General features: G+C 56.3%; 5 protein-coding genes across 7 annotated transcripts; 2 read left to right on the top strand and 3 right to left on the bottom strand.

Moving 5' to 3' along the window:
* Positions 1–408: 408 nt before the first annotated feature.
* On the bottom strand, positions 409–4,507 carry CNPY4 (canopy FGF signaling regulator 4). Its single transcript, XM_049788730.1, has 6 exons — positions 4,302–4,507; positions 2,340–2,466; positions 2,150–2,246; positions 1,823–1,945; positions 1,354–1,471; positions 409–1,092 (listed from the first exon to the last, which is right to left on the bottom strand). Exons 1-6 carry the CDS (start codon positions 4,414–4,416, stop codon positions 941–943), a joined length of 732 nt encoding a protein of 243 aa, XP_049644687.1. The 5' UTR covers positions 4,417–4,507; the 3' UTR covers positions 409–940.
* Positions 4,508–4,847: 340 nt separating this feature from the next.
* TAF6 (TATA-box binding protein associated factor 6) lies at positions 4,848–11,799 on the top strand. 2 transcript variants are annotated; one of them, XM_049788594.1, is made up of 15 exons: positions 4,848–4,892; positions 8,059–8,266; positions 8,364–8,450; positions 8,541–8,694; positions 8,768–8,824; positions 8,929–9,048; positions 9,133–9,278; positions 9,369–9,446; positions 9,529–9,630; positions 9,715–9,897; positions 9,993–10,067; positions 10,168–10,293; positions 10,784–10,957; positions 11,047–11,247; positions 11,355–11,799. In XM_049788594.1, the coding sequence occupies exons 2-15, from the start codon at positions 8,111–8,113 to the stop codon at positions 11,703–11,705; spliced, it is 2,010 nt and encodes a 669-aa protein (XP_049644551.1). In that variant the 5' UTR covers positions 4,848–4,892; positions 8,059–8,110; the 3' UTR covers positions 11,706–11,799. The 2 variants fall into 2 exon arrangements, with proteins under 2 accessions (XP_049644551.1, XP_049644550.1); XM_049788593.1 differs by having other exon boundaries at positions 10,784–11,247.
* Positions 11,800–11,947: 148 nt separating this feature from the next.
* AP4M1 (adaptor related protein complex 4 subunit mu 1) lies at positions 11,948–15,353 on the bottom strand. 2 transcript variants are annotated; one of them, XM_049788642.1, is made up of 15 exons: positions 15,107–15,353; positions 14,916–15,004; positions 14,436–14,542; positions 14,249–14,345; positions 14,023–14,133; positions 13,864–13,944; positions 13,585–13,647; positions 13,436–13,502; positions 13,300–13,353; positions 13,105–13,211; positions 12,912–13,006; positions 12,690–12,734; positions 12,471–12,521; positions 12,274–12,385; positions 11,948–12,177 (listed from the first exon to the last, which is right to left on the bottom strand). In XM_049788642.1, the coding sequence occupies exons 1-15, from the start codon at positions 15,162–15,164 to the stop codon at positions 11,953–11,955; spliced, it is 1,362 nt and encodes a 453-aa protein (XP_049644599.1). In that variant the 5' UTR covers positions 15,165–15,353; the 3' UTR covers positions 11,948–11,952. The 2 variants fall into 2 exon arrangements, with proteins under 2 accessions (XP_049644599.1, XP_049644600.1); XM_049788643.1 differs by having other exon boundaries at positions 14,916–15,018; positions 15,107–15,352.
* Positions 15,354–15,520: 167 nt separating this feature from the next.
* Positions 15,521–22,211, top strand: MCM7 (minichromosome maintenance complex component 7). Its single transcript, XM_049788591.1, has 15 exons — positions 15,521–15,662; positions 16,867–16,946; positions 17,194–17,358; positions 17,481–17,605; positions 17,681–17,861; positions 18,061–18,198; positions 18,813–18,962; positions 19,275–19,389; positions 19,475–19,606; positions 19,693–19,776; positions 19,878–20,271; positions 20,427–20,510; positions 20,928–21,096; positions 21,717–21,826; positions 21,910–22,211. The coding sequence occupies exons 1-15, from the start codon at positions 15,632–15,634 to the stop codon at positions 22,109–22,111; spliced, it is 2,160 nt and encodes a 719-aa protein (XP_049644548.1). The 5' UTR covers positions 15,521–15,631; the 3' UTR covers positions 22,112–22,211.
* Positions 22,212–22,579: 368 nt separating this feature from the next.
* On the bottom strand, positions 22,580–24,918 carry COPS6 (COP9 signalosome subunit 6). Its single transcript, XM_049788676.1, has 10 exons — positions 24,840–24,918; positions 24,509–24,634; positions 24,250–24,381; positions 23,883–23,971; positions 23,735–23,797; positions 23,470–23,517; positions 23,283–23,397; positions 23,099–23,191; positions 22,916–23,016; positions 22,580–22,822 (listed from the first exon to the last, which is right to left on the bottom strand). The coding sequence occupies exons 1-10, from the start codon at positions 24,898–24,900 to the stop codon at positions 22,682–22,684; spliced, it is 969 nt and encodes a 322-aa protein (XP_049644633.1). The 5' UTR covers positions 24,901–24,918; the 3' UTR covers positions 22,580–22,681.
* Positions 24,919–26,671: the final 1,753 nt, after the last annotated feature.

The following is a 26,671-nucleotide window of genomic DNA, read 5'->3' on the forward strand; positions in this document are numbered from 1 at the left end:
TCTCTTTTGGGTGAAGGATTGGGGGTCACACCTGGCGGTGCTCAGAGGTTACTCCTGGCTCTGCGCGCTTATTAGTCGCTCCTGGCAGGCTTGGGGGACCATATGGGATGCTGGGAATCAAACCGAGGCCCATCCTGGGTTGTCTGCTTGCAAGGCAAATGCCCTACTGCTGTGCTATCACAAGGGCCCCTCCTCTCTTCTCTCGTTTATATGTTTGTTTTGGTGCCACGCCCATATGTGCTCAGATCTGACTCCTGGCTCAGTGCTCGGGGATCATCCTGGCAGGCAGACCAAATGGAGGCCAGGGATCAAACTGAGGTCAGCAGTGCAGAAGGCAAGTGCCCTAACTAAGGCGCTATATAGCCCAGGCTGGAGCTCTTTTCTCTTCCAACAGGAACTCTGAACCCATTTTATATTTGAAAAAGTTTACTAGGAATATAGAAAAGTTGGCACCTGTAAAATTATATGATAGTCATATAATTTGCTTCAGTGAAGCAAAAGTAAACCAGCTATCTCCTCTACCTAAATCCCAACCCAGCCTGTCCCCATTTGTTGATTGTTAGAAAGTGGCCTCCTGGGTGCAGAGAGGGTGTGAATGTGTAGAGACTGTCCAATCTGGCTTCTTCCAGAAAGAAAGGCCTAGAAACAGACCTGTTGGTGGGGCAGTGACTTTTCCAAGGCCCCAGGATCCCTTGCATCACCAACTTCTGAGTGTGTGGGCAGGAAGGAGATGGACAGGCAAAGCTGTCCTGATCGACTAGATAACAGGTTGGTTTGGGTAGGGCGTACTCCTGCAGCATTCACCAAATGAGGGAGAACAGCTACTAGCACTGGGCTGAGGTCACTCACACATGCCCCCACGGTTAAAGCTGCGGGGGAGGCAGAGCTCAGACTTCAAGGTTCTCCATAGCCTGTGCTTCTAGAGGCTCAAAAGCAGGGCTCAAAGGTCCTCTTGGTCATGCTTAGAGTGACCTGGCCTGCTGGTCATGTTTTCTTCCTTCTCTTCATCCTCATTATCTTGCTCTTGCTCTTCCATCTTCATTTGTTCATCTGGAATCTTCTCCTCCCCTGTCCAGCTTTCCTTTAAACACCCTAAGTTGGGGAACAGGAAACAACTGATTAGGGGCCAGAGTGTTAGTACAGTGGGGAGGGTGCTTGTTTTGTGCAGGCCCACCCAGTTTCTTTCCCTGTAACCCCATAGGGTTCTCTGAGCCCCACCAAGAGTGATCTCTAAGTGTAGAGCCAGGAATAAGGCCTGAGTTGCTGGATGTGACCCTAAAACAAAACAAATAACCCACCCCACCCCAGCTGAATCTTGGCCATGAGACAGGAGAAATTGTCTCCCACACTTGCCTGTGTCAGCGGTTGAGAGCACATGCCGCTCGCAGAGAAACTTCTGCAGGGGCTGTTCCTGGTGGTGGAAGTACCAGTCTCCCACGACATCCTCAAATTCCTCCAACATGGTCTCACACTGGCCAGAGGAAAAGTGAGATGGGTCAGTCAGGCCACCTGACTGGATTCACAGACAGGAGGCCAGGAGGTGAAAGTGGCATTTATTGATGGATGACCTCCACTCACTCAGCAGTATGGTCTCCCCCTTACTTTGCTGTGTTGGTAATTCAGCATGAAGGGGTACTAATCCATGGCTCCAGCCTGACACACTCAAGCTCAGAAGGTGGTAGTGGGTCTCCCTCCCTGCCCAGATTCCTGCTGCTGTCCATGGAGAAAATTCTCCATCCTTTTCTCCCTGCTTAGAGTTGGCTTATCCTCAGCCCTTGCCTCCCTCTAACAGTCCCTTTTCCCTTTCTCAGGGCCCTCCTACCTGCTTCTTGAGGTAGGTGACCTCCACACTGGGCTCGTCCCACAGCTCCAGAGGGATCCCCAGATCCACCTTCACTCCTTTCTGCACCAGGCCCTTTAGTGTGGTCATGGTTTGACTCTGCCCCTGGGTAAAGGAATTGGGGATTTACTCAGCCCAGCCCCACTGCCTCTTCCTTCCCCTTACCAACATGGCAGCTTTGTCCACTGACGAGATCCAGGGGGTGAGGAGGAATAAAAGGAAAGAGAGTCTAGAGATGGGGAGGGACCACCCTGGAGCTGAGGAAATGGGCCTCGGGGGAATCCAGATGGGCATCCTGGGAAGACTCACTTTGGCATATCTGAGTGAGCCCTTGCGCTCAGCATGGACGCTGTAGTCCAGGATCCGCTCACACAGGTTCTCCAAGGCCTCCTCCAGCCTGGTCTCTCTATGGCAGAGGGAAAGGAAACTTCCTGGATGCTGCCAGAGCTGCCAGGGCTCCACTGGGGCAGCAGGCAGAGAAGCACCAAGAGGGACTCACGAAACACTGTAAGGGACGTGTCTCTTCCTCTTGCCTGTGTCTAACACCTGCCCCAGTTCCAGCACTTCTCGAGACCGGCCTGTGCGACTCAATTCTTCCTGAAGTTCCAGGCTCAGCAACTTGCACACTAGTCGGTGGAATGGGAAAGATAAACACGCCACCACTCATTCCTTGGATGAGGCCTGATGGCTGGCCAGAGGTGGTGGTTACAAGGGCGGTGGTGGAGCCAGATTGGGCTGGCCCCTGAGCAGTCCCTGCCTGGGGCCTCTCTTCAGGAAGAGGATGAAGCTGTTCCTCCCTCAGAGGAGTGTGGTGGGGCGCAAGTCAACAAACTAAGGAACCAGAGAGATGGCAAAGTGGATAAGGTGCTGGCCTTGTACTTAGCCAACTCAAGTTCATCCAGGAACCAGATTCTCTAAATTCTACTCGAAGGGATCCATGAGCATAGAGCCAGCAGTAAAGCCCTGACTGAGCTCAGGTTGGAATGGCCCCTCAACAACCTGCCTCCCCCCAAAAAAAATCATAAACCAGTTGTTGCTGGGTTCTTAGAATATACTTGGCATACAGTAAGCTCTGAAAAAGCATTTGCCACTGTTCCATGGTTATTTGTTGGGCACCTTCTTTATGCACCATGATGATCCAGAGCACTAAGACTTAACTATCCACAAGACAACTGCTCATGTGACTGGGGACTAAGCAGAGGGCGACAGTTGCTGGATTCCCACATGAGGGGTTAAGGCTGAGGGATTCTACAATTAGGAACTGCCATATTCATTTAGTGTTTTTTAGGGGGTTTACTGGCAGTGCTGGAGACTGAATCGGGGCCTTACACATGGCAAGGCAGATGCTCTACCACTGAGCTACGCCCCCAGGCCTCACTCAATAGTCACTGACTTCCAGCCAAACCTGTTTCCACCACTGTATGTCCTGATAGTGGGTTTCAAGGCAGGTACGGTGATTAAACTAAACACTGGGACAATAAACACATGTGTCTGGCATGTGCCAAGTCATACTAGAGAGAACTTAGAAGAGGAGGGTACATAATTGGCTAGAGGGTGGGGAAGGAAGAGTGAGGTGACATCTCACTGGGCAAACCCAGAGAGAGTCACTCCAGGCAAAGTGGAAAATACGTGCAAGAGGAGAAGATGGATACGGGAACCAGCGAGGATCCAGTGTGGTGGAAGCAGAGTAGCTGGGAGGTTGGACCCCACATGTTGGTCCTGTATTCAGGTCACAGCAGGAGGCATTCTAGTAAAGATGAACGTTTAGAGAAAGCGATAGACTGTAGAGAGAAGAGTAAGCAACCACCTGCAAGGAGAGGAGGGATCAGAACCAGGTCAGGTTGTCAGCAAACCAGGGGTCCAGGGCACTCCAACTGTCCCTGCCAGCTGGGCTCACACCTAATACAGCCTAGGAAGCTTCTTTTTATGATGCCTGTACAGGACAAATCCTGCACAGCAGCCTACGGATGGGGGAAACCCTTTCCTGCTTCTATAACCTTTATGAGTCCGACTCATCCTCCAAAGCCCTTAGGGAAATCGTGGGACCAGTCATTTGGGAGCGTCTCTTCCAGGATGACGCAGAGCATCTCCATAAGATCTATTATACTTCACACCCCCGCTTCTACAGACTCTTGATCCTGGTCTGAAGTCTTGGGGACAGTCAACAAGCACAGTAAAAGCCGTGCTGAGAGCAATCACATCTTTAAATTACAATTGCCATCAAGCACTGGGGCCCAAGCTGGCTTATCCCATAGGAACTGGGAGGGTTATATTTTGGGGGATAGGGTGGGAAAGGCGAAAGGGGGCTAAATCCGAGCGATCAAATTCTGCCAAGCACCACTAGAACCTCCCTGGGGTCTTTCCAGAGTTCCAATAACCCACCACCCATCATTCGTCCCAGCCTAGAAGGCGGCGGTGGAGCAGAGGGATGCGAGTAAAGGGGGTCGGTCTCTTTCGATACCTTCGCATTTGCTGGGCAACCGCTCTGTGTCATCATCCTCGTCCTTCGGCGTCGCAGCCCAAATACCACACACCCCTACAAGGAAAAGCAACGTCCCCAACCGCACAGGACCCATGACCAAACGCCGTTCACCACCCAGCCACCACTTCCATCCAAACCGACTCCTGGGATGAAATCGAGCGGGCGGGCCCCTTAAATTCCGAAACGGAGACGCCAGTTTCTGGTGGGTTTTTTAAATCCTGGAAGGCGCATGCGCAGCACCGGCCCTCCCGTGGGCGGAGCTCCGTGCTCCGCGGTCCTCCCCGCTCGGGTTTTCATTTTTGTGGCGCCTCCGCCAGGTCCTGGCCGCTAGGTAGAGAAGTCAGAAATGGAAGTAACTAAAACAAGGGCGCGTACTTCTTAGACGTAGAGTCAAAAAATACGTCGTAGTGTTATACCTTTTCTCCAGGCCGTGAGCCCAGGACCTGAGTCCGGGTTGGAGAAGTGAAGAAGAGACGACCCCGTCCTCTTTGCACCCCTGCCAGGACCTTGTGCCCGAGGGGGCGGGGCCAACATGGCGCCGAGCGCCGGCTGAACGGCGCTTTGGCGGCGGTGAGACATTTTCTCGGCGCGGGGCTCCCGGCTGCCGGGGGGGCGGGTCTGAGGGGGTCCCCCCGAGATTAGAGCCTCTGGAAAGGCCCGTGTGAGCAGCGGGAAGGGGTCGGCAGGTTGTGTGTCGGTGCGCGCGGAGGCTCCGTGTGTGTGTGTGCGTGCTCGCCTCGGAGGCATGTCCTAGGGTCGAGGGGCTCTCGGGCACCGTCTTCCCGGCCTGGGGCCTCTCCTCTCCTCGGGGAACCCCAGATCTAGCTCCAGCTAGACCCTCCTCCGTGAAGACTCCCCGCCGGCTCCACTGTCCTGAAGGGGCTTCAGAACCTTGATTGGCGGAGGAGCCTTGCGGGGTTCTTCAGGGACTGTAACCGAAGCTTCCTGGGGTCATACCCGGCGCCAGGCAGCGAATACGTGCGGCATCAACGTGTTCCCCTCCCCCCCCGAGATCAGACCCCTAAAAGCGGGCGTTGGACAACTTTCCCCAACGGTCCCCATCACTCGGGCTCCAACACTCTTCGGACGAGCTGTCTTATTGCGGATCCAGCGCTCCTGCCAGGCCACTGAGTCGCCTCCAAAATTGGGGTCTCTGTCTGAAAATCCCCTTTTGGTAATCGGAAAGGGCTGTTTCTCGAGCCCCTCTCTTCTCGAAGCTTTGGGACGCATTCATTTATTCCCACACGTGTTTAGGACCCCGACGATCCGTCCAGTCCACCCTCTCTCTCTCTCCCTCTGAGGTCTGGGATGGCCCGTAGCAGATCGGACGATGAGAATTGAGATAGAACAGGTCGATTGATTATTAGGTATTTCGGGTGTCCTGAGGTATAGCAGGCAAGTGGGCAGCTGGGAAAGTGCGATTAAGTAGAACTGTAAAGGCAAGAGTGTTTGGGGTGAACAGCAGGGAGGAGAGGGGGACTAGCTGGAGATGGAAGAAGGGTTGCAGGTTAGTGGTAATGAACAGTTCAGCAGAATTGTGGATTTTTCTCCTGGGTCATGACGCTGAGATGAGACACTCAAATCTTTTTTCTGCTTTGATGATGACTCAGCACTATGTTGGGCCTCCAGGCTAGGAGTAAGGGATGGTGGGTAGGCTAATCTGGGGACCCAGGATGATGGCTTGCCCAACAGTGAGGTGCAGGGTACCTGGCGGCTTGCAGCGAAAGCAGATAGGCAAGGAATGCAGTGCTGGGAAGAAGAGCAAAGCCAAGGCCGGAGTCAGGGACTGGGGAAGCCTGGAGTTAAGTGTGCATGGAGATGTGGCATCTACAGCCGAGCATCCAAGGAATTCGGGAGTTGGGTGGGGGTTGAATTTGACCCTCAGTGTTGGCAGTGACTGGAAGCTGTGAGAGGCTAAGATCAAAGGAAGAAGCATAGATGACTACCAGGACACAGGACACTGCAACATTAAGGCACAGGATAAGGAGCCAGTAACAGACTCAGAAGCAGGGGTCAGCAGCAAAGTAAAGAGAGTTTACAGGAGGGAGTGTGTGGACAGTTGTTCTGAGTCTAGCTGAGACATCAAGTAAATTGAGGACAGCAAGGGGACCTCAGATTGGATAATGTGGAGCCATTCAACTATCCGTGACCTAACCAGCCTGTGGCTGTGGGCCCTCAGTGGAATAGGTTTAGGAAAGAATGACAAGTGCTAGGACAACTTGGATTCTAGTTGCAAAGAGACAGATACCGTGGAAGGAAAGTGGAATGAGAAAAACCTTCAAAATAGGTATAATGTGGGGAAGAAGTGATAGCACAGTGGGCAACATGTTTGCCTTGCTCACGGCCAACCGGGTTCAATCTATGGCATCCTATATTGTCCCCTGAGCTTGCCAGGAGTAATTTCTGAGTGATGCTGGGTACGGCCCCAAAACAAACATAACAAAATAGAAATAATTGGGGGGGGGGCTGAAGTGATAGTACAGCGAGTAATAAGTTTGCCTGGCATGCGGCTGGAATGGGTTCTATCCCTAGATTTCAAATGGTCCCCTGAGCACTACCAGAAACAATTTCTTAGTTTACATATAAGTACCCCGAGCATTGCTGAATGTGGCCTAAAAAACAAAAATATTTTTTGATATATGTAATTTAAAAAAGTGAAATAACAAGTAACATCAAACCATCCTCAGCAGGATTCCCATGAAGTTCCTTCACACATGTGTAACCATCACCACCATCTGTCTCTAGAACCTGTGTTGCAAGGCCAACATTCTACCTTGACACACTTGTCCCCAGCCCCTGGCAATCACCAGCTGACTTCGCAATTCTAACCCTCTAAGTGAAGTCTCACCTAAGCAGTCACAATGTCCTACGGTGATGGGCACATTTCCTTTGAATCAGCGTTGTTGAGTTCCTTCCCAAGGCCAAGGCCTATATGTGTATCACTTGGTGTTTCAAGACCAGAAACAGTGATCTTTTGCAGGCTGATGGGAGTAATCGGGATGACAGAGTTGCTGAGGGCAGTAACAGGATGGGGTCACAAGCCAGCTTCATTTGTTTTGAGAGTCTGTCTAAAGCTGGCCTGAGGGCGAAAAGGGAAGGACAGACAAGCACTGAGAGTGGCTTAGTTTTGGGGGCTAGGAGACTGAAGCAGACGTTTTGCCTGTGGGGTGTCCTGAGTTTGACCCCCAATCTCATGTTCCCCTGGCTTTGTTGGGACCAACTCCTAGCGCCAAGCTGGGAGCTGCCCCTGAGCATGCTGGATGGATGTTCTGTATTTTGGTTTTTCTCCACTGAGCTCATTGGGACAAGGAAACAGGCTTGGAGTGGGAGCCATTTTATGTGCTCATGGAACCCCAAGGGTGCTGGGGAGTGAATCTGGGAGGCCGTGTGCAAGATAAATGACCTCTCTGCTGTTGCTCTAGCTCTGGAGTGGGTGCATTTAACTCTTATCATTTTGTCAAGAAGGGTAAATAGAGAAATAAGAGAATTCACAAGAGAGAGAAGGGCTTGGATTTCACTCTGCAAGTGGCAGGCAGTGCTAGGGCTGGGATTGGAATGGGGGCGTGTGTGTGACTATCACTGGTACACCCCCCACAGTCCCTTCACACACCCCAAACTCCCTACTGTGGACCTTTGGTCCTGGGGCTAAGTGGCAGTGTCTGCAGTGGGCTCCCTGGTTTCCCTGTGGCTGTTTACCGCTCTCACACTGGTCTATCCTCTTGGCCTACCCTCTCAGGGTCTCCATTACACCACAGCACCCTTGCAGGGCCAGCAGGAGGAGCTGCAGAATGGCTGAGGAGAAGAAGCTGAAGCTCAGCAACACAGTGCTGCCATCCGAGTCCATGAAGGTGGTGGCTGAGTCCATGGGCATCGCCCAGATCCAGGAGGACACATGCCAGCTGCTGACAGATGAAGTCAGCTACCGCATTAAGGAGATAGCCCAGGTGAGCCAGCCCCACTGCCCAGCCTGGAGTAGGGGAGAGGGACCCCCAGGGGGCCCTTCAGGTGAGGGTAGCCAATGTCCTTCCTCTCACCTTCCAGGATGCCCTGAAGTTCATGCACATGGGGAAGCGGCAGAAGCTGACCACCAGTGACATCGACTATGCCTTAAAGCTGAAGAATGTTGAGGTGCGGGGTGCCAAGCCAGGCATCTTCCCAGACCCATCCCCCGGGAGTGTACAGGGGACCCTTCTCAACTCAGTGTCTCTCCCACTGCAGCCCTTGTATGGCTTCCATGCCCAGGAGTTCATTCCCTTCCGCTTTGCCTCTGGTGGAGGCCGTGAGCTCTACTTCTATGAGGAGAAGGAGGTGGATCTGAGCGACATCATCAACACCCCTCTGCCCAGAGTGCCCCTGGACGTCTGCCTCAAAGGTGGTGGTGGCAGGAAGTGGGTTTGGACCCAGGGAGGAAGCGCACACTGATTCTCCTTTCCTCTTCTTTGCAGCACATTGGCTGAGCATTGAAGGCTGCCAGCCTGCCATTCCTGAGAATCCGCCTCCAGGTAAAGTGTCCCCCTGCCCATCTACCTGTTCCCCCTTGCCTGCCTTTTCAGCACCTGCTGCAGCCTCACTTCTTGTATGCTCCTCTCCCCTCTCTTGCCGCCAGCTCCGAAGGAGCAGCAGAAGGCCGAGGCCACAGAGCCTCTGAAGTCAGCCAAGCCGGGCCAGGAGGAAGATGGCCCCCTGAAAAGCAAAGGCCAAGGGGCTGCCCCAGCAGATAGCAAAGGTCAGCCAAGGCCTACTGGAAATGCATATCTCAGTATGAGGTGTGGCATACAGGCCTCTTATGGAACTTTCTTATCCTCTACAGGGAAGGAGAAGAAGGCACCACCCCTCTTGGAAGGCGGCCCCCTTCGGCTCAAGCCCCGCAGCATCCATGAGCTGTCTGTGGAGCAGCAGCTGTACTACAAGGAGATCACCGAGGCTTGTGTAGGCTCGTGTGAAGCCAAGAGAGCGGTGAGGCCCCCACCATGCTAGTCTCCAGCAGCCCCTCTCTGGAGCACCCCAAGGCCTTTCCAGGGTACCCACCTGCTTCCCCTCCCACAGGAAGCTCTACAGAGCATCGCCACAGATCCTGGGCTCTATCAGATGTTGCCCCGGTTCAGCACCTTCATCTCTGAGGGGGTAAGAGGCAGCTCCTGGGAGGTGGAAGAGCCAGGAGGATCCTCCCCCCAAGGGGCTCACAGCTCTGTGTCCTGGCCTGCAGGTCCGCGTGAACGTGGTGCAGAACAACCTAGCCCTTCTCATTTACCTGATGCGCATGGTCAAGGCGCTCATGGACAACCCAACACTGTACCTGGAGAAATATGTGCGTGCTCTTCCCGCCCTCTGACCTTACTGCCCCAGGCAGTACTCAGGAATCTGGCAAGCCTTAGGTGCACATCTCCCTTAGGTGCATGAGCTGATCCCAGCCGTGATGACGTGCATCGTTAGCAGACAGCTGTGCCTACGGCCAGATGTGGACAACCACTGGGCACTGCGTGACTTTGCTGCCCGCCTAGTAGCCCAGATCTGCAAGCACTTCAGCACAACCACCAACAACATCCAGTCCCGCATCACCAAGACCTTCACCAAGGTGGTTGGGTGGGGCAAGTGTGGCCCTGAGAGTGGTGATGACCTGGCTCCTTGCCTATGAGCCCCTCACCAGGATGTCTCTTCTTGCTCCCACAGAGCTGGGTGGATGAGAAGACACCATGGACCACACGCTACGGCTCCATTGCAGGCCTGGCTGAGCTGGGACATGACGTGAGACTCCCAGCCAGCGGGGGTGGGGTGGTGGTGGTGGGAGCAATCCCCTGTGGCAGAGCCTGTGGTGACCCAGGGTGGCTTCTCCTTGCCCCCATAGGTCATAAAGTCCCTGATACTGCCACGGCTACAGCAGGAGGGGGAGCGGATCCGCGCGGTGCTCGATGGCCCAGTGCTCAGTAACATCGACCGCATTGGTGCCGACCACGTGCAGAGTCTGCTGCTGGTGACTGGCCCCACCCATCCCCTCCCTCCCCCAAACAGAGACTTCGGGAGAGCAGAGCAGTGATGGGGCTTATTCATTCTGTCTCCCAGTCAGGGTATAGAAGTGCTGAGGCACAGAGGGGTGACATAAAGTTGCCCTCAACATAAGGCTTTGGGGGATGCTGCCTCTCCCTTAGAGGCATTATCCCTTAGCCCCTCCAGCAAGGTGCTTCTGCTGCGTCTGATTTGCTTCTTTTTGGGTTACACCTGGTGCTCAGGGGTCACTGAGGGGACCATCTGTGGTGCTGGGATTTGAACCTTCCCTGCTGTACTATCACTTTGGTCCCCACTATTTTCTCTTGAAGGGAAATCCCAGTGTTCCTCACATGGGGAGCTGTTCAGCAGAGATACCCAACATCAGCAGGTTGTCCCCAGCAAGGGGAATCCTCCCTCTCACCCTTTCTTCCCCCTCCTGATTCTAAGCAATGTGCTCTCCGTCACCCACTTCATAGAAACACTGCGCCCCAGTCCTAGCCAAGCTTCGCCCACCACCCGACAATCAGGACACCTACCGAACTGAGTTTGGATCCCTGGGGCCCGTCCTCTGCTCACATGTGGTCAAGGCACGGGCCCAGGCCACGCTGCAGGCCCAGCAGGTCAACAGGACCACACTGACCATCACACAGGTCAGCATGGGTCTTCACAGTCCATGGGCAAGGACGGCCTGGTCTGACACTTTCTTCTCCAACCTGACTTCTCGCTCTCCTGTCTACAGCCGAGGCCCACACTCACCCTCTCACAAGCCCCCCAGTCTGGCCCTCGCACCCCTGGTTTGCTCAAGGTGCCTGGCTCTATTGCGCTGCCTATGCAGACCCTGGTGTCTGCACGAGCTGCCGCCCCACCGCAGCCATCCCCTCCTCCCACCAAGTTCATCGTCATGTCCTCCTCCTCCTCCAGCGCTTCGTCTACCCAACAGGTCTGCAAACTCACTTGGGCCATTACCTCAGAGCAGGGTGGGGGGCTGTATCCTGAAGTGGGAGCCGAGATGGCTATACTGTGGGCTCAGCCTGGCCTGCCCCCCAGGTCCTGTCCCTCAGCACCTCGGCCCCTGGCTCCGGCTCCACTACCACGTCTCCAGTCACCACCACAGTCCCCAGCGTGCAGCCCATCGTCAAGTTGGTCTCCACCTCCACCACAGCGCCTCCCACCACCGCCCCCTCTGGGCCCGGCAGTGTCCAGAAGTACATCGTGGTCTCATTGCCCACAACTGGCGAAAGCAAAGGTGGGCCCGCCTCGCACCCATCCCCACTGGGGGGCAGCACCCTCTGTGGGGGGAAGCAGGAGGCTGGAGAGAGCCCTCCACCAAACCCTGGGACCCCAAAGGCTAATGGCTCTCAGCCCTCAGGTGCCAACTCCCCACCAACTGCGCCTTGAGACGTGGGGAAGAGAGAGATGGCGGCTTCCTGTGTTACTTCGTTTTTAGACATTGTACAGCTCGTTCCCCTGAATTAAAAAAATTGACTTATAAGTCAGGAGTCACCACGTCTTTCCTTGAGGAGTCCTCTGTGCAGGGGAAGCAGGAGGCTGGGATAGCCTATCACCAGGCCCCTTCCAGCCAGCCTAGACAGGTTCCTGAGTTCTTGCTATCCTGTCCCTCTGTCCGACCATTCCAGCTGGGGTCTCAGATGCGGATGACATAGGCGTCACTGTGGCTCAGATGTCGCACCCACTTGTGCGGGCTGGCAGGGCCACAGGGGCGGGCCGTGAGCCTGAGGAAGCGCACCTGGAGGCCGGAGCATGTGTGCCGTGGGAGCTCAAAGGACAGGCTGGCAGGACCCAGCCCCAGTGGGGGTGCTGACGTGGAGGGGCTGGTGCTTGGAGGCCCAGGTTGGCCTGGCACATCCATCTGAGGGGCAGAGGCAGGCCAGGTTAGGTAGAGGAGAGGAAAAGAGAGGAGAAGAGATGGCAGAGCTTGGAGCAGTTCCATTGGGCATCTTATTACCTGGAAGAGTCCTGACAGCTGAGAGCCCCCTTGCACTCGAGGCAGGTCCCAGTGAAGGGCGCCATCTGACAGTTCTGCCCTTTGCTCTGGACTGCTCAGCTCCTGGGACAGACTGGGGGGTGATGGGCATTCTGGGATCAGGTCACCCCCATCTCCCACTCCCCTCCCTACAACCCACTGGGTTCACCCACACTGACCTGACCACCCCACGTGGCACTGGAAGATGCAGTCTGACGTTGAGTGCCTGGCTGCAAGGGAGAAAGTCAGCAGGGTGGTCTGGTCCCACCTCACTGATGTTGGCAAGCTGGGAAAAAAAGCGTCCCAGCCCCAACCCAGATCATGCTGGAAGCTTCAGGAGGCCGAGGGAGCTTGGGCTAAGTCTCTGATTCCGCAAGGTTGAGCAAAGCTGCTCTTACCTCTTGGCAGGTAGATCACAACGTAACTTCAGGTACACCTGGAGCCTGCAAGTGGGAGAGGGATGGACTCAGGCCTCCCTCAGCCTAGCCTGTCCAGTAGTGCTTCCCAGTTTGTGCCCAAGCCTGGAGACAGCTAAGTCCCTAGCTCAACCCATTGTTTGGGGAATTCTGTCTCCTTGGGATCCTCCATCCACCATCCCAAGCCTGGGGAGTAGGGGTCACCTGCCAGAGCCTCGGTCCCACTGCACAGAGGGGAAGAGCCGGAAGGGCAACGGAGACGGGAGGTCATCAGAGAGCTGGTATCGCATCACTGTCAGCTGAGACCAGAAGACAGGAGAGGACAGTGTAACTTCCTCCCACCCTGAGGCACCCTGCTCCATGGCAGATGGGGGTACCCCCACAGCCTGCTCCTGACCTCTCCCTGCGGAGGCTGCAAGCGCAGGATTCGATGAGACTCAAACTCTTCCAGGAGCACTGAGCTATGGAATGACACCTCGTCCACTCGAATCCCCGGCCCGTAGCCTGGGGGCCGGAAAGGAAAGTTGGGTCTCTGAGGCGGCCAGCGCAGGGAGCGGACCCCAGACAGGAAGGAAGGCCCACTTCCACTCACCTCTCAGCTCTGATTTCCCCACACAGAACTCTTCTGTCAAGCCGATGCGCATCTCTGCGGGAAGAAAGGAAGTGAGGGGAAGGCCCATGCTAAACATGTCACTCCTGGGGAGTCCGGCCCCCTGCAGCCTGCTCACCAGAGCCACTAGGAAGGAAGCTCTTGAGTCGGATTTCCCCCTGCACATCGACCTTCAGCAGTGAGCCCTGAGAGAGACCGGGTGTCAGGTCCCACCATGAGCCACCCCGAACACCCTCTGTCCTCGGCGGCCCCCACACCCCAACTCACATTAGATGCTATCAGGACAGACAACCGCTCCACCACATCCAAGAACACCTCATTTTTTTGACTCTGAAGAAAAGAGGAGATGGGGGAGATGTCACATGCTAAATGGCCTGTTTGAAAGTAAGTTACACAAAAGAACAGGACAGCTGAGAGGAGGGTGTAGGGCAGGGGGAAACCCAGGAAAAGGAAAGGAAGGGAGACCTGGGTGGAGAGGAAGGGAAAGATACACCAGGAAACAAAGAGAAACACTAAGGCTTGTCTGGCTCCGCTGTCCTTCCTCACCTGGTCCCCACGGCTGGACAGGACAGGACGTCCCGCTGCGCTACTGGGCGCCACTTTGCTCTGCTGCGTCTCAGCCCCGAACTGAAAGAAATCCAGAGTTGTACAGCCTCACCCCTCACCTCAGGCTCCCCATCTCCACACTCCCTGTCACCTACTCACCAGGCCCACACTACTGAGGTCAAAGAGGCTGAAGGGCTTGCTGACCACGGCCTCCGTCTGGATGAAGTTCCTCAGCATCTCTGTGGACGTGGTCTGCACGTAGCCATAGTCCTATAGACGAAGCAAGGCAGGGGAGAAGAGTGGTCAGTGTCAGTCTCCCTCCCCAATAAGGTGAGTATGTTGGGGGGCCTGGGAGGGGGGGAACAGCCAGCTAGGGGGGCCTTACCAGCACCTCATCCAGAACCTCATAAACAAGCGCCACATTGCGGGAGATGGTCGCCTCATCCAGGGAGCCGCAGTAGTCACCCAGGAGCGTGGCCACCCTGAGCCAACAGGGCAGAGCATGCCTCTCGTTCTCCCCATCACCCCACTGGCCACACCCCCCTCCCAAGTTGCAGGCTCATCTCCCTCACCGAGAGAGCAGTTCTAGGAGGCTGAAGGGAGAGACATTTTCGGAGGTCGTGGCCACCAAATAGAGGCCGCTGTGTCGGATGTGGATAAAGTGTCTGTCATCGTGGTGCTGGGCAGAGACAGGGACGGCTTGTTAGAGATCTGGAAGCATCAGGGACCCAAGACACTGTGGCTTCTATTCCCTTTCTAGGTAACCGGCCTAGATGAGCTAGGAAAACAGCCTGGAGACAGCTAATAACTTCTTAGGGGGTCCTTGGAGACAAGACAAGGGGCATCTGCTCTACAGGGGCGGTGACACCGAGGGCAAGCAAGCAATGCAGGACCCTCAACATGATGCTCAAAGGGGGGTGGGTCGGGGCACCTCAGAAAACTGAATCGATCGATCCAAATTGATTGGAAAACCAATCAATCAAAAAAAAAAATCCGGGAAACGTTCACTTCCCGGGGAGGTAGAAGGCGGCACCCCGACCCCACGCGGTTACCATGACAACCGGAGACTCGTCCCCGGGAAGACCCATCAGCTTCCGGTAGAAGAGCTCGGCCACGTCCCGACCGCCGCTGTCCCCGCGGACTGGCCGGCAGGAACGACACAGCTAAGGAGCTGGGCGAGCACACAAAATGGCCCCGGGACACGGCTCCCGCGCCTTTCTTCCCATGCATGGGTCAAGGATACAGTCCTTATAGATGAGCGGGTCCCCCTTAGAGGACAGGATGAAGAACTGGGAAATCATGGCCGATCGGGAGTGAGTTGTGGAGCCGCCGAAACCAAGACCCAAGTCGAGGGCCTGCCCCGCCCTGCGGCCCCGGAACAAAAGGCCTCGCAGCGGCTGGCCCTTTAAGAGCGAGTCGCCTCCTCCCGCGCCCCGCTCCGACCGCGGGAAACTGAGTGCCGGCCCCGCCTTCCCTCCCGACGCCCGTGCGCCGGCCCGTCACTCAACCTCGCCGCGCCCGCTGATTGGCTAACGGTCAACCCCCACCGCTGCCAGTGGGCGGGCCTCGAGATCTGATTGGCTCCCAGGCGGCGGCCGGCCCGAGAGGCCCCGACGCTACGGCGCCGGTCACGTGGGAGGCGACGTTTCGCGCCAATTTCGGTTGGGCGCCCCGCAGTCGCAGTCCGCCGCGCGCCGGGAGCTTCTGAGCGGAGAAGCCTCGGGAGCTTGAATTCGGAGCCCGCCAAGTGCTACCTCCTTCGCCACCCATGGCGCTCAAGGATTACGCGCTGGAGAAAGGTGGGGCTCCGCGCCCGCGTGGCGCCTGGCCAGCGCGACCACCTGTTGGGAGGGGGGGGATCAGCCGCAGGGGCTGGTGGGGCTCAACTAAGCATTAAGCCGCGGAAGCGCGGGACCGGGTGAGTGGATGAGGCCCGCGCAAGTGCCCGGATGACGGAGAGCGCAGAGAAGCTTCGGGATGGAGAAGTGGTGGGAAACAAATCGGGGGGCAGCTGTGGCTCCCCAAGGCCGGGCTGGGGGGGTGCGCCGAGGAGTCCCGTGTGGAGGACGCAGATTGCGTTCAATGAAGCCCTCAGCGCGCCCCGATCGGCCGCCGCGCCGCCACCAACCAACCAACCAACCACCCAACCCGGGCCGCCGCGAGCCGCCATTGGCCGGTCCGCGCCGACCTCGGAGCGGAAGTGAAGGCGGCGGAAGTGGCGCGGCGCGGCGCTCGGAGGCAATGAGTGCCGTGTGTAAACAGTGTCCTTCCGCGCGCGCGCTCGGGACTCCCCGCCGAGTGCGGCGCCCGGCGGCGGGGTGGGGGGGCGTGCCCGGCCCTGGGGAGGTTTTGCGCCCGGAGGTGGCGGGAGGGAAGAGGAGCAGGATCAGGATCGGGTGGGCTGTTTGGGGGCGGCCGTGGGCGCCGCCGGCCAATGGCTGGGCGGGCTCCCGCCTTGGGCGGAGGAATCCCCGGGGCGGTGAGACGGCGGCGGCGGGGCCCATGTGCTTCTTTGTTTACTAAGAGCGGAAGCTGTGGCGGGAGACGGGGTGGGGTGGGATGGGGTGGCGGGGCGGCCTGGTGGCGGAGACGGCCGCGCGGGCAGAGGTTTGGGGGGAAACTTAAAGAAAAAGGGGGGATCCGGTATCTGGGAGGAAATTGGAGGTTCTGGAGTTTTGATGATGTGTTGCCGAGTCGGGGAGGCCTTAAGGAGAGGGGACTTCGGGGTGGAGGTTTAGTGAAGGCAGACGTGGGAAAGTCCCTCCTGGAGGGGGCAAGACTCCCCCCACTGCCGGGGCCCCTGCTCTGATGCTCTTTACCGCGTCAGAACAGACTTGGAAAGAGTGTTGGGGACACTTTGGGGAGAATGAAACTTGAGCCCTCTGCAGTTGGGGTCAGGTGAGAGTCTTTATGGTAGGTGGCCCGTGAGTGGGCTTGGTGGGTTTGCAACTAGGCTGGAAGGCCGAGCCTCTTCTCTTTTGATTTCTTTGATTTCCCTTCTAGAAAAGGTGAAGAAGTTCCTGCAAGAGTATTACAAAGATGAGGAAGTCGGCGGGAAGCAGTTCAAATATGGGGACCAGTTGGTAAGTGGGTGGAGTCGTGTGGGTGTGAGGTGGCCTGGCTGGCTTTAATCAAGTGTTAACTCTGGCACCTTGATAGAGTTCTTTGTGATTGAGGTGTCTTGGGGGGGAGTGCTGCTGAGGCACTGGGTGTTGCTGTGTCTGTCTCTCTGCTGGAGCTCCAGAATGAAGGTGCTGGTTTGTGGGGATGCTCCCCGTGAGTGACCTTGTCCGGTCCGCAGGGGTGCTAGCTGTTCCTTCACCACCCCAGGTCCAGCTGGCTCATCGGGAGCAGGTGGCAATGTATGTTGACCTGGACGACATCGCTGAGGAGGACCCCGAGCTGGTGGAATCCATCTGTGAGAATGCCAAGCGCTATTCTAGGCTCTTTGCAGATGCTGTGCAGGAGCTTCTGCCTCAGTACAAGGAGCGGGAGGTGTGTGTTCACAGGTGTTCTGAGCTGGACATGTGTGGCTGGGGTTCCCGCCCTGTGCCCTCTGTGCTCTCCATGCTCTGAAGCTCATTGTCTGTACTTCCACTTCCTCTTCTTTTGTTGAGGTGGTGAACAAAGATGTCCTGGACGTTTACATCGAGCACAGGCTGATGATGGAACAGAGGAGCCGGGACCCTGGAGCAGCCCGAAGCCCACAGAACCAGTACCCGCCTGAGCTCATGCGTAGATTGTGAGTGGTTTGGTATGGGGGGTGCATGCAGGGAATAAATTCTCCCATGTTTACTAATGCTACCTCTCCCTTCAGCGAGCTGTACTTCCAAGGCCCAAGCAGTAGCAAGCCTCGTGTTATCCGGGAAGTTCGGGCTGACTCTGTGGGGAAGTTGGTTACCGTCCGTGGGATCGTCACGCGCGTCTCAGAAGTCAAACCCAGGATGGTTGTGGCCACGTACACATGTGACCAGTGCGGAGCAGAAACCTACCAACCAGTAAACACTTGGTGGGGAGGATGTCATTTTGGCCATTGGCAGTTCTTTTGGGAAACATTACTTTCCATGCATGGAGAGCTTGTTCCTTTCCCATAGTCCTTGGGTACACATGACAGCCAGCGAGGTCGCAGCCTAGCAGATAGGGCTGATGGGCTTTGCATCACTGACATTTGGGCATCATTTCTTCCTTGTGTTCTAGATCCAGTCGCCCACCTTCATGCCTTTAATCATGTGCCCGAGTCAGGAGTGCCAGACCAATCGCTCAGGGGGGCGGCTGTACCTACAGACACGTGGCTCCAAGTTCATCAAGTTCCAAGAGATGAAGATGCAAGAGCATGTGAGTCTGGGGTATGTAGCCCTGAGCACAGGGATGGTGGCTCCAGGGAATCTGGAATGTAGGGAAAGACTAGAGGGAGAGTTGACTAGGCCTTTCCTTGGTGGAGAGGAAGGAGTTAGGGTTATTCCCTTAGGTCAGTGGTCCGCAACCTGCAGCTCGCGAGCCACATTTGGCTCTTTACACTTTTAATTTGACTCTTCTGTGTGCCGGGCGGCTGCTCCAGGAGTCAGGACTCTGCTCCTAGCCTCTATCAGTGCACGCCCTGTGTGGCTCTCAAAATAATTTGGGGGGGAGGGGTTTGGGCCACACCCGGCGGTGGTCAGGGGTTACTCCTGGCTGTCTGCTCAGAAATAGCTCCTGGCAGGCACGGGGGACCATATGGGACACCGGGATTCGAACCAACCACCTTTGGTCCTGGATCGGCTGCTTGCAAGGCAAACGCCGCTGTGCTATCTCTCCGGGCCCTCAAAATAAATTTCAATCGTGGTTTTGGCGAGATTTGGCTCAGTTGAAAATAAAGGTTGCCGACCACTGCCCTAGGTTATGGGGAGGCTGAGAAACGGGCCCAAGCAAGGGCAAGCCCAGTGCTCTGAGCAGGATGATCTTGCCCTTAGAGCGACCAAGTGCCTGTGGGCAACATCCCACGCAGCATCACAGTGCTGGTAGAAGGTGAGAACACCAGGCTCGCCCACCCAGGTGACCATGTCAGCGTCACTGGCATCTTTCTGCCCATCCTCCGTACTGGGTTCAACCAGGTTGTGCAGGTAAGGGGGAGTTGGAGAGACTGGAGGAGTGGTTCATGGGTTAAGTTCTTGTCTTGTATTGAAGCTAACCATGGTTTGGTCCTGAGCCCTACTAAGTGAAATGTTAGAGTGCTAAGTCAGGAGAAAGGCCGGAGCACCACTGGGTACAGTTCCAAAATCAAAGGGATGAGGGTTGAAGTGGCCCCAAGGAAACAATCAGCCATTCACACCCCATCAGAGCTACAAGAAGAGCTTGTCAGGAGCTTGAGGAGGTGCTGATGGGCAGTCATGGGGACTGTAATCACATCCTGTCATGTGCTCCATGCACCCCAGGGCTTGCTCTCGGAAACCTACCTAGAGGCCCACCGTGTGGTGAAGATGAGCAAGACTGAGGATGATGAGGCGGGGGTCACACAGCTAAGCAAGGAGGAGCTGAGGAAGATTGCAGGTGAGGGGCCTGGGCAGGAGATTGGGGAGGGGGGGTGCTATCCATCCACCTCCCAACGGCTCCTGACTCCCACGTCCCTCCACAGAGGAGGACTTCTACGAGAAGCTGGCAGCGTCCATTGCCCCCGAGATCTATGGGCATGAGGATGTGAAGAAGGCACTGCTGTTGTTGCTAGTGGGGGGTGTGGACCAGTCTCCCCGTGGCATGAAGATCAGGGGTAAGCGGGACTGGATGGACACGGGGTAGGGTGTGTAGAGAAAAACCTCAGCCACAGCTGCTCACGAGCTTCTTTCCTACCGTCAGGTAACATAAACATCTGCTTGATGGGGGACCCAGGCGTGGCCAAGTCTCAGCTCCTGTCCTACATTGACCGCCTGGCCCCACGCAGTGAGTAGTAGACTGGAGTGGGGGGAGCGGTGCCTACAGCACGAGCACGATCGTCATGATCTTGAGCAGGTCTCTCCTCTCCTTGTACACCACCCCTGCAGGCCAGTACACGACCGGCCGTGGCTCCTCAGGTGTGGGGTTGACGGCGGCAGTGCTGCGGGACTCTGTGAGTGGGGAGCTAACGCTGGAAGGTGGCGCCCTGGTGTTGGCCGACCAGGGTGTCTGCTGCATTGATGAGTTCGACAAGATGGCAGAGGCCGACCGCACTGCCATCCATGAGGTCATGGAGCAACAGACTATTTCCATCGCCAAGGCGGGCATCCTCACCACACTCAACGCCCGCTGTTCCATCCTGGCAGCTGCCAACCCAGCTTATGGTCGCTACAACCCTCGCCGTAGCCTGGAGCAGAACATCCAGTTGCCAGCTGCCCTGCTATCCCGGTTTGATCTCCTGTGGCTCATCCAGGATCGGCCGGACCGAGATAATGACCTAAGGTCTGAAACTACTCAAATTGGAGGATGGGCTGAGGGAACCAGAAATGCCCCAATATCTGTCAGGGCCTTGAGCTCTGGGGCTGTAGTGCTGTGGAGGACAGCCTGGGCACTGCAGAAGATGGGGCGAAAACCTACAGCTGGTTCTATTCCTGCAGGCTGGCGCAACACATCACCTACGTGCACCAGCACAACCGGCAGCCTCCAACCCAGTTGGAGCCTTTGGACATGAAGCTGATGAGGTACGGGGGAGCAGAGGCTTTGGCTTCCTGACTAGCTTTCTGTCTTGCCCTATTGGCAAGGTGTCCTGGATCTGAGAACAGTCTAGGTTCCTGTGTGTCCTTCCCCCCATCTCCCCCGTTTGACCACACCAGAGATGTGCCCCTGTGGAATACAGTCCTATGCGGAAGCACTTTCTTTCAGCTGTGGTTTTTGACAAGCACGATGGCAGACAGGGCTTGGAACTGTGTGTGGGTATTGTCTAGTTCTTTCTGCCCCCCATTTCTCATGCCCTGCTGCCTTCGGAGGCAGTGTGTCTGATCATCAGTTCAGGTGCTTTTGACTCTCATTCTGAGAAATGGGAACTCGCAACTCTAAAGCAGTCACCAAGCCACACCTCACATCCCTCCCTGGCCCATGTCTGGGCCTGTTCCCTGCAGGCGCTACATTGCAATGTGCCGCGAGAAGCAGCCCACAGTGCCTGAGTCCCTGGCCGACTACATCACAGCCGCCTATGTGGAAATGCGGCGTGAGGCCTGGGCAAGCAAAGATGCCACGTACACGTCAGCACGGACCCTGTTGGCCATATTGCGACTGTCCACAGCACTGGTAAGTGTGGGCTAGGGCCACCGATGGGCATTGTGGGGACTGGGACCCTGGCCTTCCTGTGGTCTTCGCCACCTCAGCCCTGCTGGAGCTAAAGTGCTGACAGTGCAGATAGCGTCCTCTCGTGCTACCGCACTGTGGGCACTTGCTGCCCCGGCAGGGCACACCCCACGCCCACACCTTCCACTGCTACCTGCACCTTCTGGACCTGACCTCAGTCTCGGGGGCTCCAAAGTGCTGTTCGTGCAGGTAGTGTGATTGCCTGACCTACTGCTGAGCCAGCACTTCCCGAGCCCCAGGGACACAACCACAGCTGCCCTACCTGGACACTCTGGCTCCTGGCAGGGGGCCCCCAGTGGGACAGAGAAGAGCCTGGTCTCACCAGGACCAGCAACACCGGGACTGGCCAGCGTTGAGAGGCGGAGACTTGGGCAATTGCTGGCCGCTGCCCTGGGCATTGCACTTGTCTCGGTCTGACAGTGCCGGCCCTACACTGCGATGTTGGGTGGGCGCAGCTTCCCCTCCTGTTGCGAGTGAGCGACATGTGGGCAATGTGAGAACAAGGTAAGAACCTGACCTGGCCACTTTTCCCTCCTGTCCCCCTCTCCCTTCTTCCCCTGTAGGCACGGCTGCGAATGGTGGACACGGTGGAGAAGGAAGATGTGAATGAGGCCATCAGGTTGATGGAGATGTCCAAGGATTCCCTGCTGGGTGACAAGGGGCAGGTGGCCAGGTGAGTTGGGTAAAGGGAGCTTGGGAATTCCATCTCAGCAATGGCAGCATGTGCTGATACAGCCCCACACCCCCTTTCTTCAGGACTCAGAGACCAGCAGACGTGATCTTCGCCACTATCCGGGAGCTGGTTTCTGAGGGCCAGAGTGTCCGCTTCTCAGAGGCAGAGCAGCGCTGTATCTCCCGGGGCTTCACCCCTGCACAGTTCCAGGCAGCTCTGGATGAGTATGAGGAGTTAAATGTATGGCAGGTCAATAATGCCCGCACAAGGATCACTTTTGTCTGATGGGGCTCCTGCCAAATTCTGGTAGGGGAGAAGAGGGCACCTGCTTCTCCCACAGATTGCACTTGTTTTATTTTACTAATAAAATGTTTCTAGACTGCTTCCTGCTGTGTGACCAAAGCCATGTAGTAGCTGGTCTTACTCAGCCCCTGGCAGTGAGTCCATGGTGCTGTTGCCACCCCTCCATCTCAGACACCATTACTCAGTAAGGCAGGGTAGGGCCTATGTAAGCTTCAGGCTCCCAGCACATTCTTGTCAAGTGTGATCTACTCACAAGCAACTTATTCTATGTACTAACTGGCAATATACATGTCCTCCCCTCCCAGGCCCAGGAGAAAGGCAGTTAGCTGTTCCCACTCAGGTTAGGGGTCTCCAAGAGGCAGTAAGCCCCTTCACTGTGGGCTTGACAAAGGGACTTGAGTTCTGTAGACCATGTTCTGCGTAGTACACAGGACAGTGTTGGGCAGGTGCTGGGGGTGCTTCCATTTATTAGTGACCAGTTTTGTCTAGAGGAAGTAAGTGCCCCTTCCCTCTGGCTAGTGTCCACACCCTGGCCATGTCCTTTGGGCAACTTCAGAAGAAGAGGCCCCGCATCCGTCGGCCGATGCCTTGCCGGTCATACAGGACGTTGAACTTGTTTACAAACTGGTTCATGGTGTTGCATGTTTTGGTGATGGTGCCAAGGTAGGCCATGAGCCCCACATCATTGCATTGCTAGTGAGAGAGCAGAAAGAGTTGAGGGGGTCAGGGCCTGGGTCTATAGCCAGGATAGGTGATGACCACCACCCTGCCCAGGTTCCCACTCACATCGTAAAAGTCGGTCTTGAACTTGTCGGTGCTGAGCACAGGAAGGCAGTGGCACAGTGCATAGGCCTCCCTCAGGATATCATGGTTAAAGGGAACCTCGCCTGCAGGCATAGAACCAGCTGCATTTGTGTGGCTGCTGCTCCTTCCCCAGGACCCATAGAAAGGTGGGGACATTTGTCCTACCCGCTTCCGAGGCCTTGATATACTCCAAGATGAGTTTGACGCGGCTGTGTAGCATCTTGATGGCGCTATGCTGTGCAATCAGGTGTTCAGCCACTGTAGAAGGACCAGAGTGTTCCATGGCTGAGAAGGTCTACAGGCCAGTCACATCCCAAATCAGGCTAGCCAGCCCTCTAGCCTCCCTTACCTGTGGAATTCTCGCCACTACCGGTTGCGGTCATCCGTGCTACATGATCAACCCCAATGCGCTCTGCTTCCTCAGTGGCCAGGGTGTAGGTCAGCTCTGCAAACAGCATGGTGGCCTAGAGGGCATACAGGAGTGAAAAACAGGACGCCCTGCCACAGGGAAGACCAGCTGCAGGGCAGGGAATTACCTCTCCGTTGATGATGTCAATGACTGACTCGAACACACTCACAGGAAGCTGTAAGGAGAAGGTGGTCAGCACTGTGCCAAAGCTGCACAAGCGCCTGGAAGCCTGATCTTATCTTCCCCAGAACATTGGGACCTTCTCAGTGGGGAAATAACTAACCCAAGGTCATGCAAGTTAGTGGAGGTAATGGTCAGTCCCCACCTCAGGGACTGCCTGGGAACAACAAAAACCGGACCAAGGGGATCTGGGTTCTGCGTCAATCACTCACATCTGTGTGCTTGGTCATGGGGTTCAGCTTGAGAAAGAGGGGGCTCTCAATGATCTCACACACCTGCAGGGAAATCAATGGACATAAGCGTCAGTGCTTTCCGGCACCCCCCTCCCTTATCCTCTGTACCCGTGTGCGCTGCGTGTACCTGCTTGTGAACATGGATGTCAGATGGGTCAGGCGGCCCCCCTGTAGTGTACCAGCCCAGGAACTCCAGCTCCTTGAAGACCTGTTTAACTGCCGAGGAGGGGGTCTGAGCAGAGGATTTCTTTAAAACATCCATCCTTCCTTCCTCTAGGATTCGGGTACCGCCCACCCCTCCGCGCCCTGATTCCTTCCATCTCCTGGTCTCCCATCCATTTTGGGGGCACCTGAATGTGTTCTTTTTCCTGCAGTCTACTACTTTCTTCTTTCAACCCTTTGCCTCCTTTACCCGCCTGCCCCTCTTTCCCACCCAGGCCTTTTGTGGGGGTGTCCACCGCCCACGCTGCTCCCCGACTCCTTGCCCCTCTCACACTGCTCCTCTTTGGTGTAATAATATTCCTTGTCGATGATAATCTTCTCCTCCACGGTGTGGGACAGCAGCTCAAAGGAGTTCATCACCTCGATATTCCGGCCCTCCTGTTTCCCGATCAACGCCCCAATCACTGTGGAGGGGGGCGAGGGAGAGGAAGGACTCTCGTGCCCAGCATCACCCCCAGCCAGAGTGGGTCCATCCGCGTCCGAACGGGCCGGGCTCCCCGGGGAGTTCGGCGGCAGAAGCGGGAGACTCACCCTGCACGGGCCGGCCCTCCTGCGAGCGCATGCGGATCCAGTGATCTGAGATGTTGAGAATGACGAGGGGGTGCAGCGCGACCGAGACACTGCCCGTCACCCCCGAGGCCATCACGCTGGGGACCACTGGGGGTGGAAGGCGAAGAAGGGCTGCGTGAGCCGCAGGCGGGCGGCGGGGGGCTGCGGGCGCCAGGGCCAGACAACCCAGGCGCCAAGTCCTCCCGCGGGGCCAAGAGGCTGTCCCGCTCGCTGTTGGGGCCCTAGGAGGTCTGGCCCAACCCGAGCGCTCCCCGACGGCGTCTCCGGCCGCCAGCCGCAGCGGGCCCGTTACCTGCCGCATCCACCTCCATCCCGCTGCTCCCTCCAGTCCCGTTCGCTGCTGCCGCCGCCATTTTCCCCGCGCCCGCCCGCCTGCCTCGGCCCCGCCCCCTTGGCGCGCTTCCGGTCGGCCGCCGCTGCCGCGCATGCTCCCTGGGTCCTGCGCACCTGTGCGCCTGCGCAGGTGGCTCACCTGTCCGGGACGCTCATGAGTCCCACCCCGCGGAGCGTCGATCCGTTGGATAGGTGATCCGGGTGGAACGCTAGTTCCCTTATGCTAGAAGCGGCCGCTTCTCCTTGTTCATCACAACCTCCTCCTCGGGCTGAGCCCTGAAGCTATTGCAGAAAGAAAGGCATGGCCTATGATTGTTCTGATTTGATTTTTTGGTTTGGGGGCCACATCTAGCGATGCTCACGGCTTATTCCTAGCACTGATGCTCCGGGATCATTCCTGTCGGTGTTCAGGGGATCGAACCCAGGTTAGTTGCTTGCAAGACAAACGCCCTCATCTCTGTGCTATGGCTCCGGCCTCCCACCGTGAATGCCTTGAGAATCCAAGCTCTCCTCTCCACTTCGGTCCCTCGGCCCAGGCTCTAAAAATAAATGTCCCCAAGACCAGTAAGCAGCCACTCACGGCCTTCTTCTGTCTTGTCTGTGCACTACGGTGGCTCCAGCACCACCTGACCCTGGCTACAGAAAGGACTTAGGGCGTCCCGTGTTTATCCCATCTTTCCTCCTTTCCCCAAATGTTGAAGGGCTTTTTATTTCCAGGAACATTTGGAGGGTGGGGCAGCACCATGGTACAATGGGGAGGGAGCTTTCCTTGCTCTCAGATTCAATCTCCAGCATCCCATATGGTTCCCCAGCACTGCTAGTATCCTGAGTACGGAAGCAGGAGTAAACCCCACTCCCCCGCAGCACCCTCTCACCTCTCCACTCCTCCTGCTGCCTTGTGGCTGTATCTTTTACAAGTCTGTGCCCCATGGACCATGTATGGTTCTAGTACGATGACAGTCACGGGTATTTGCTGTGCCTTAAGTTCCTTAAGGCGACTACTTGGGGAGATGGTCCGTGTCTGATGTGGAGCGTGCATGAGTGGGAATGAAGAGCTTAGAGCTCCGAGAAATGCTGTTAAGGCAGAGAGGTCTGCTGGCCCAGGGGATCTAAAGAAGAGGTTGGTGCAGTGGATCTAAGAGAGTCCCAAGGTGATCCCCAGGACTGATCTCTGAGTACCTCTTGAATGTGGCCTCCATCTCCAATAATTTTTCCCTGACCAATCTCGTGGCAGTGAACGAGGTTAACAGCATAATGAGAAAACACCTATTAACTCTTGAAGGTGGAGGTGCAATAGCTCCAAAAACAATCAAAAAAGTCATCACATATCAGAAGTCCCAAATAGTTCACAGGAACCCAAAGCGCAGTACTGGGCACTGCCCCCTTTGTGCTTCCTGTCCTTTCTTACCTGTAAAGCTGCATCCTTTGGCTTGTGGCCTCCTCATCTTCGAAGCCATATTTTTGTTTGTTTTGCACTGCCAGAGATTAAAGTCAAGACCTCACACATGCGAGGCTTATTATTCTAGCTCAGACTGTTCCCATATCAACTCACCCTCTCTGCCTCCCTGTTTGTTTCTTGATTTTGAGGTCAGGGAGAGGTGTTTGGGACACACCAAGCCCTGCTTCATGGTTCTTCCTGGCCCTCTGCTAAGGAGGTACCCTAAGCGGTGCTTAGGGAATTCTGTGCGGTGTGGAACTCAAACTGGGCACGTGCAAGGCAAGTACCTTGCTATCTCTCCCACTGGCCCTCTACCTTCCCTTTTTCTTAGGACACCTGGAATTACATTTAAT

The sequence above is a fragment of the Suncus etruscus genome, chromosome 15 (assembly GCF_024139225.1).
Source record: "Suncus etruscus isolate mSunEtr1 chromosome 15, mSunEtr1.pri.cur, whole genome shotgun sequence".
Lineage (NCBI taxonomy): Eukaryota > Metazoa > Chordata > Mammalia > Eulipotyphla > Soricidae > Suncus > Suncus etruscus.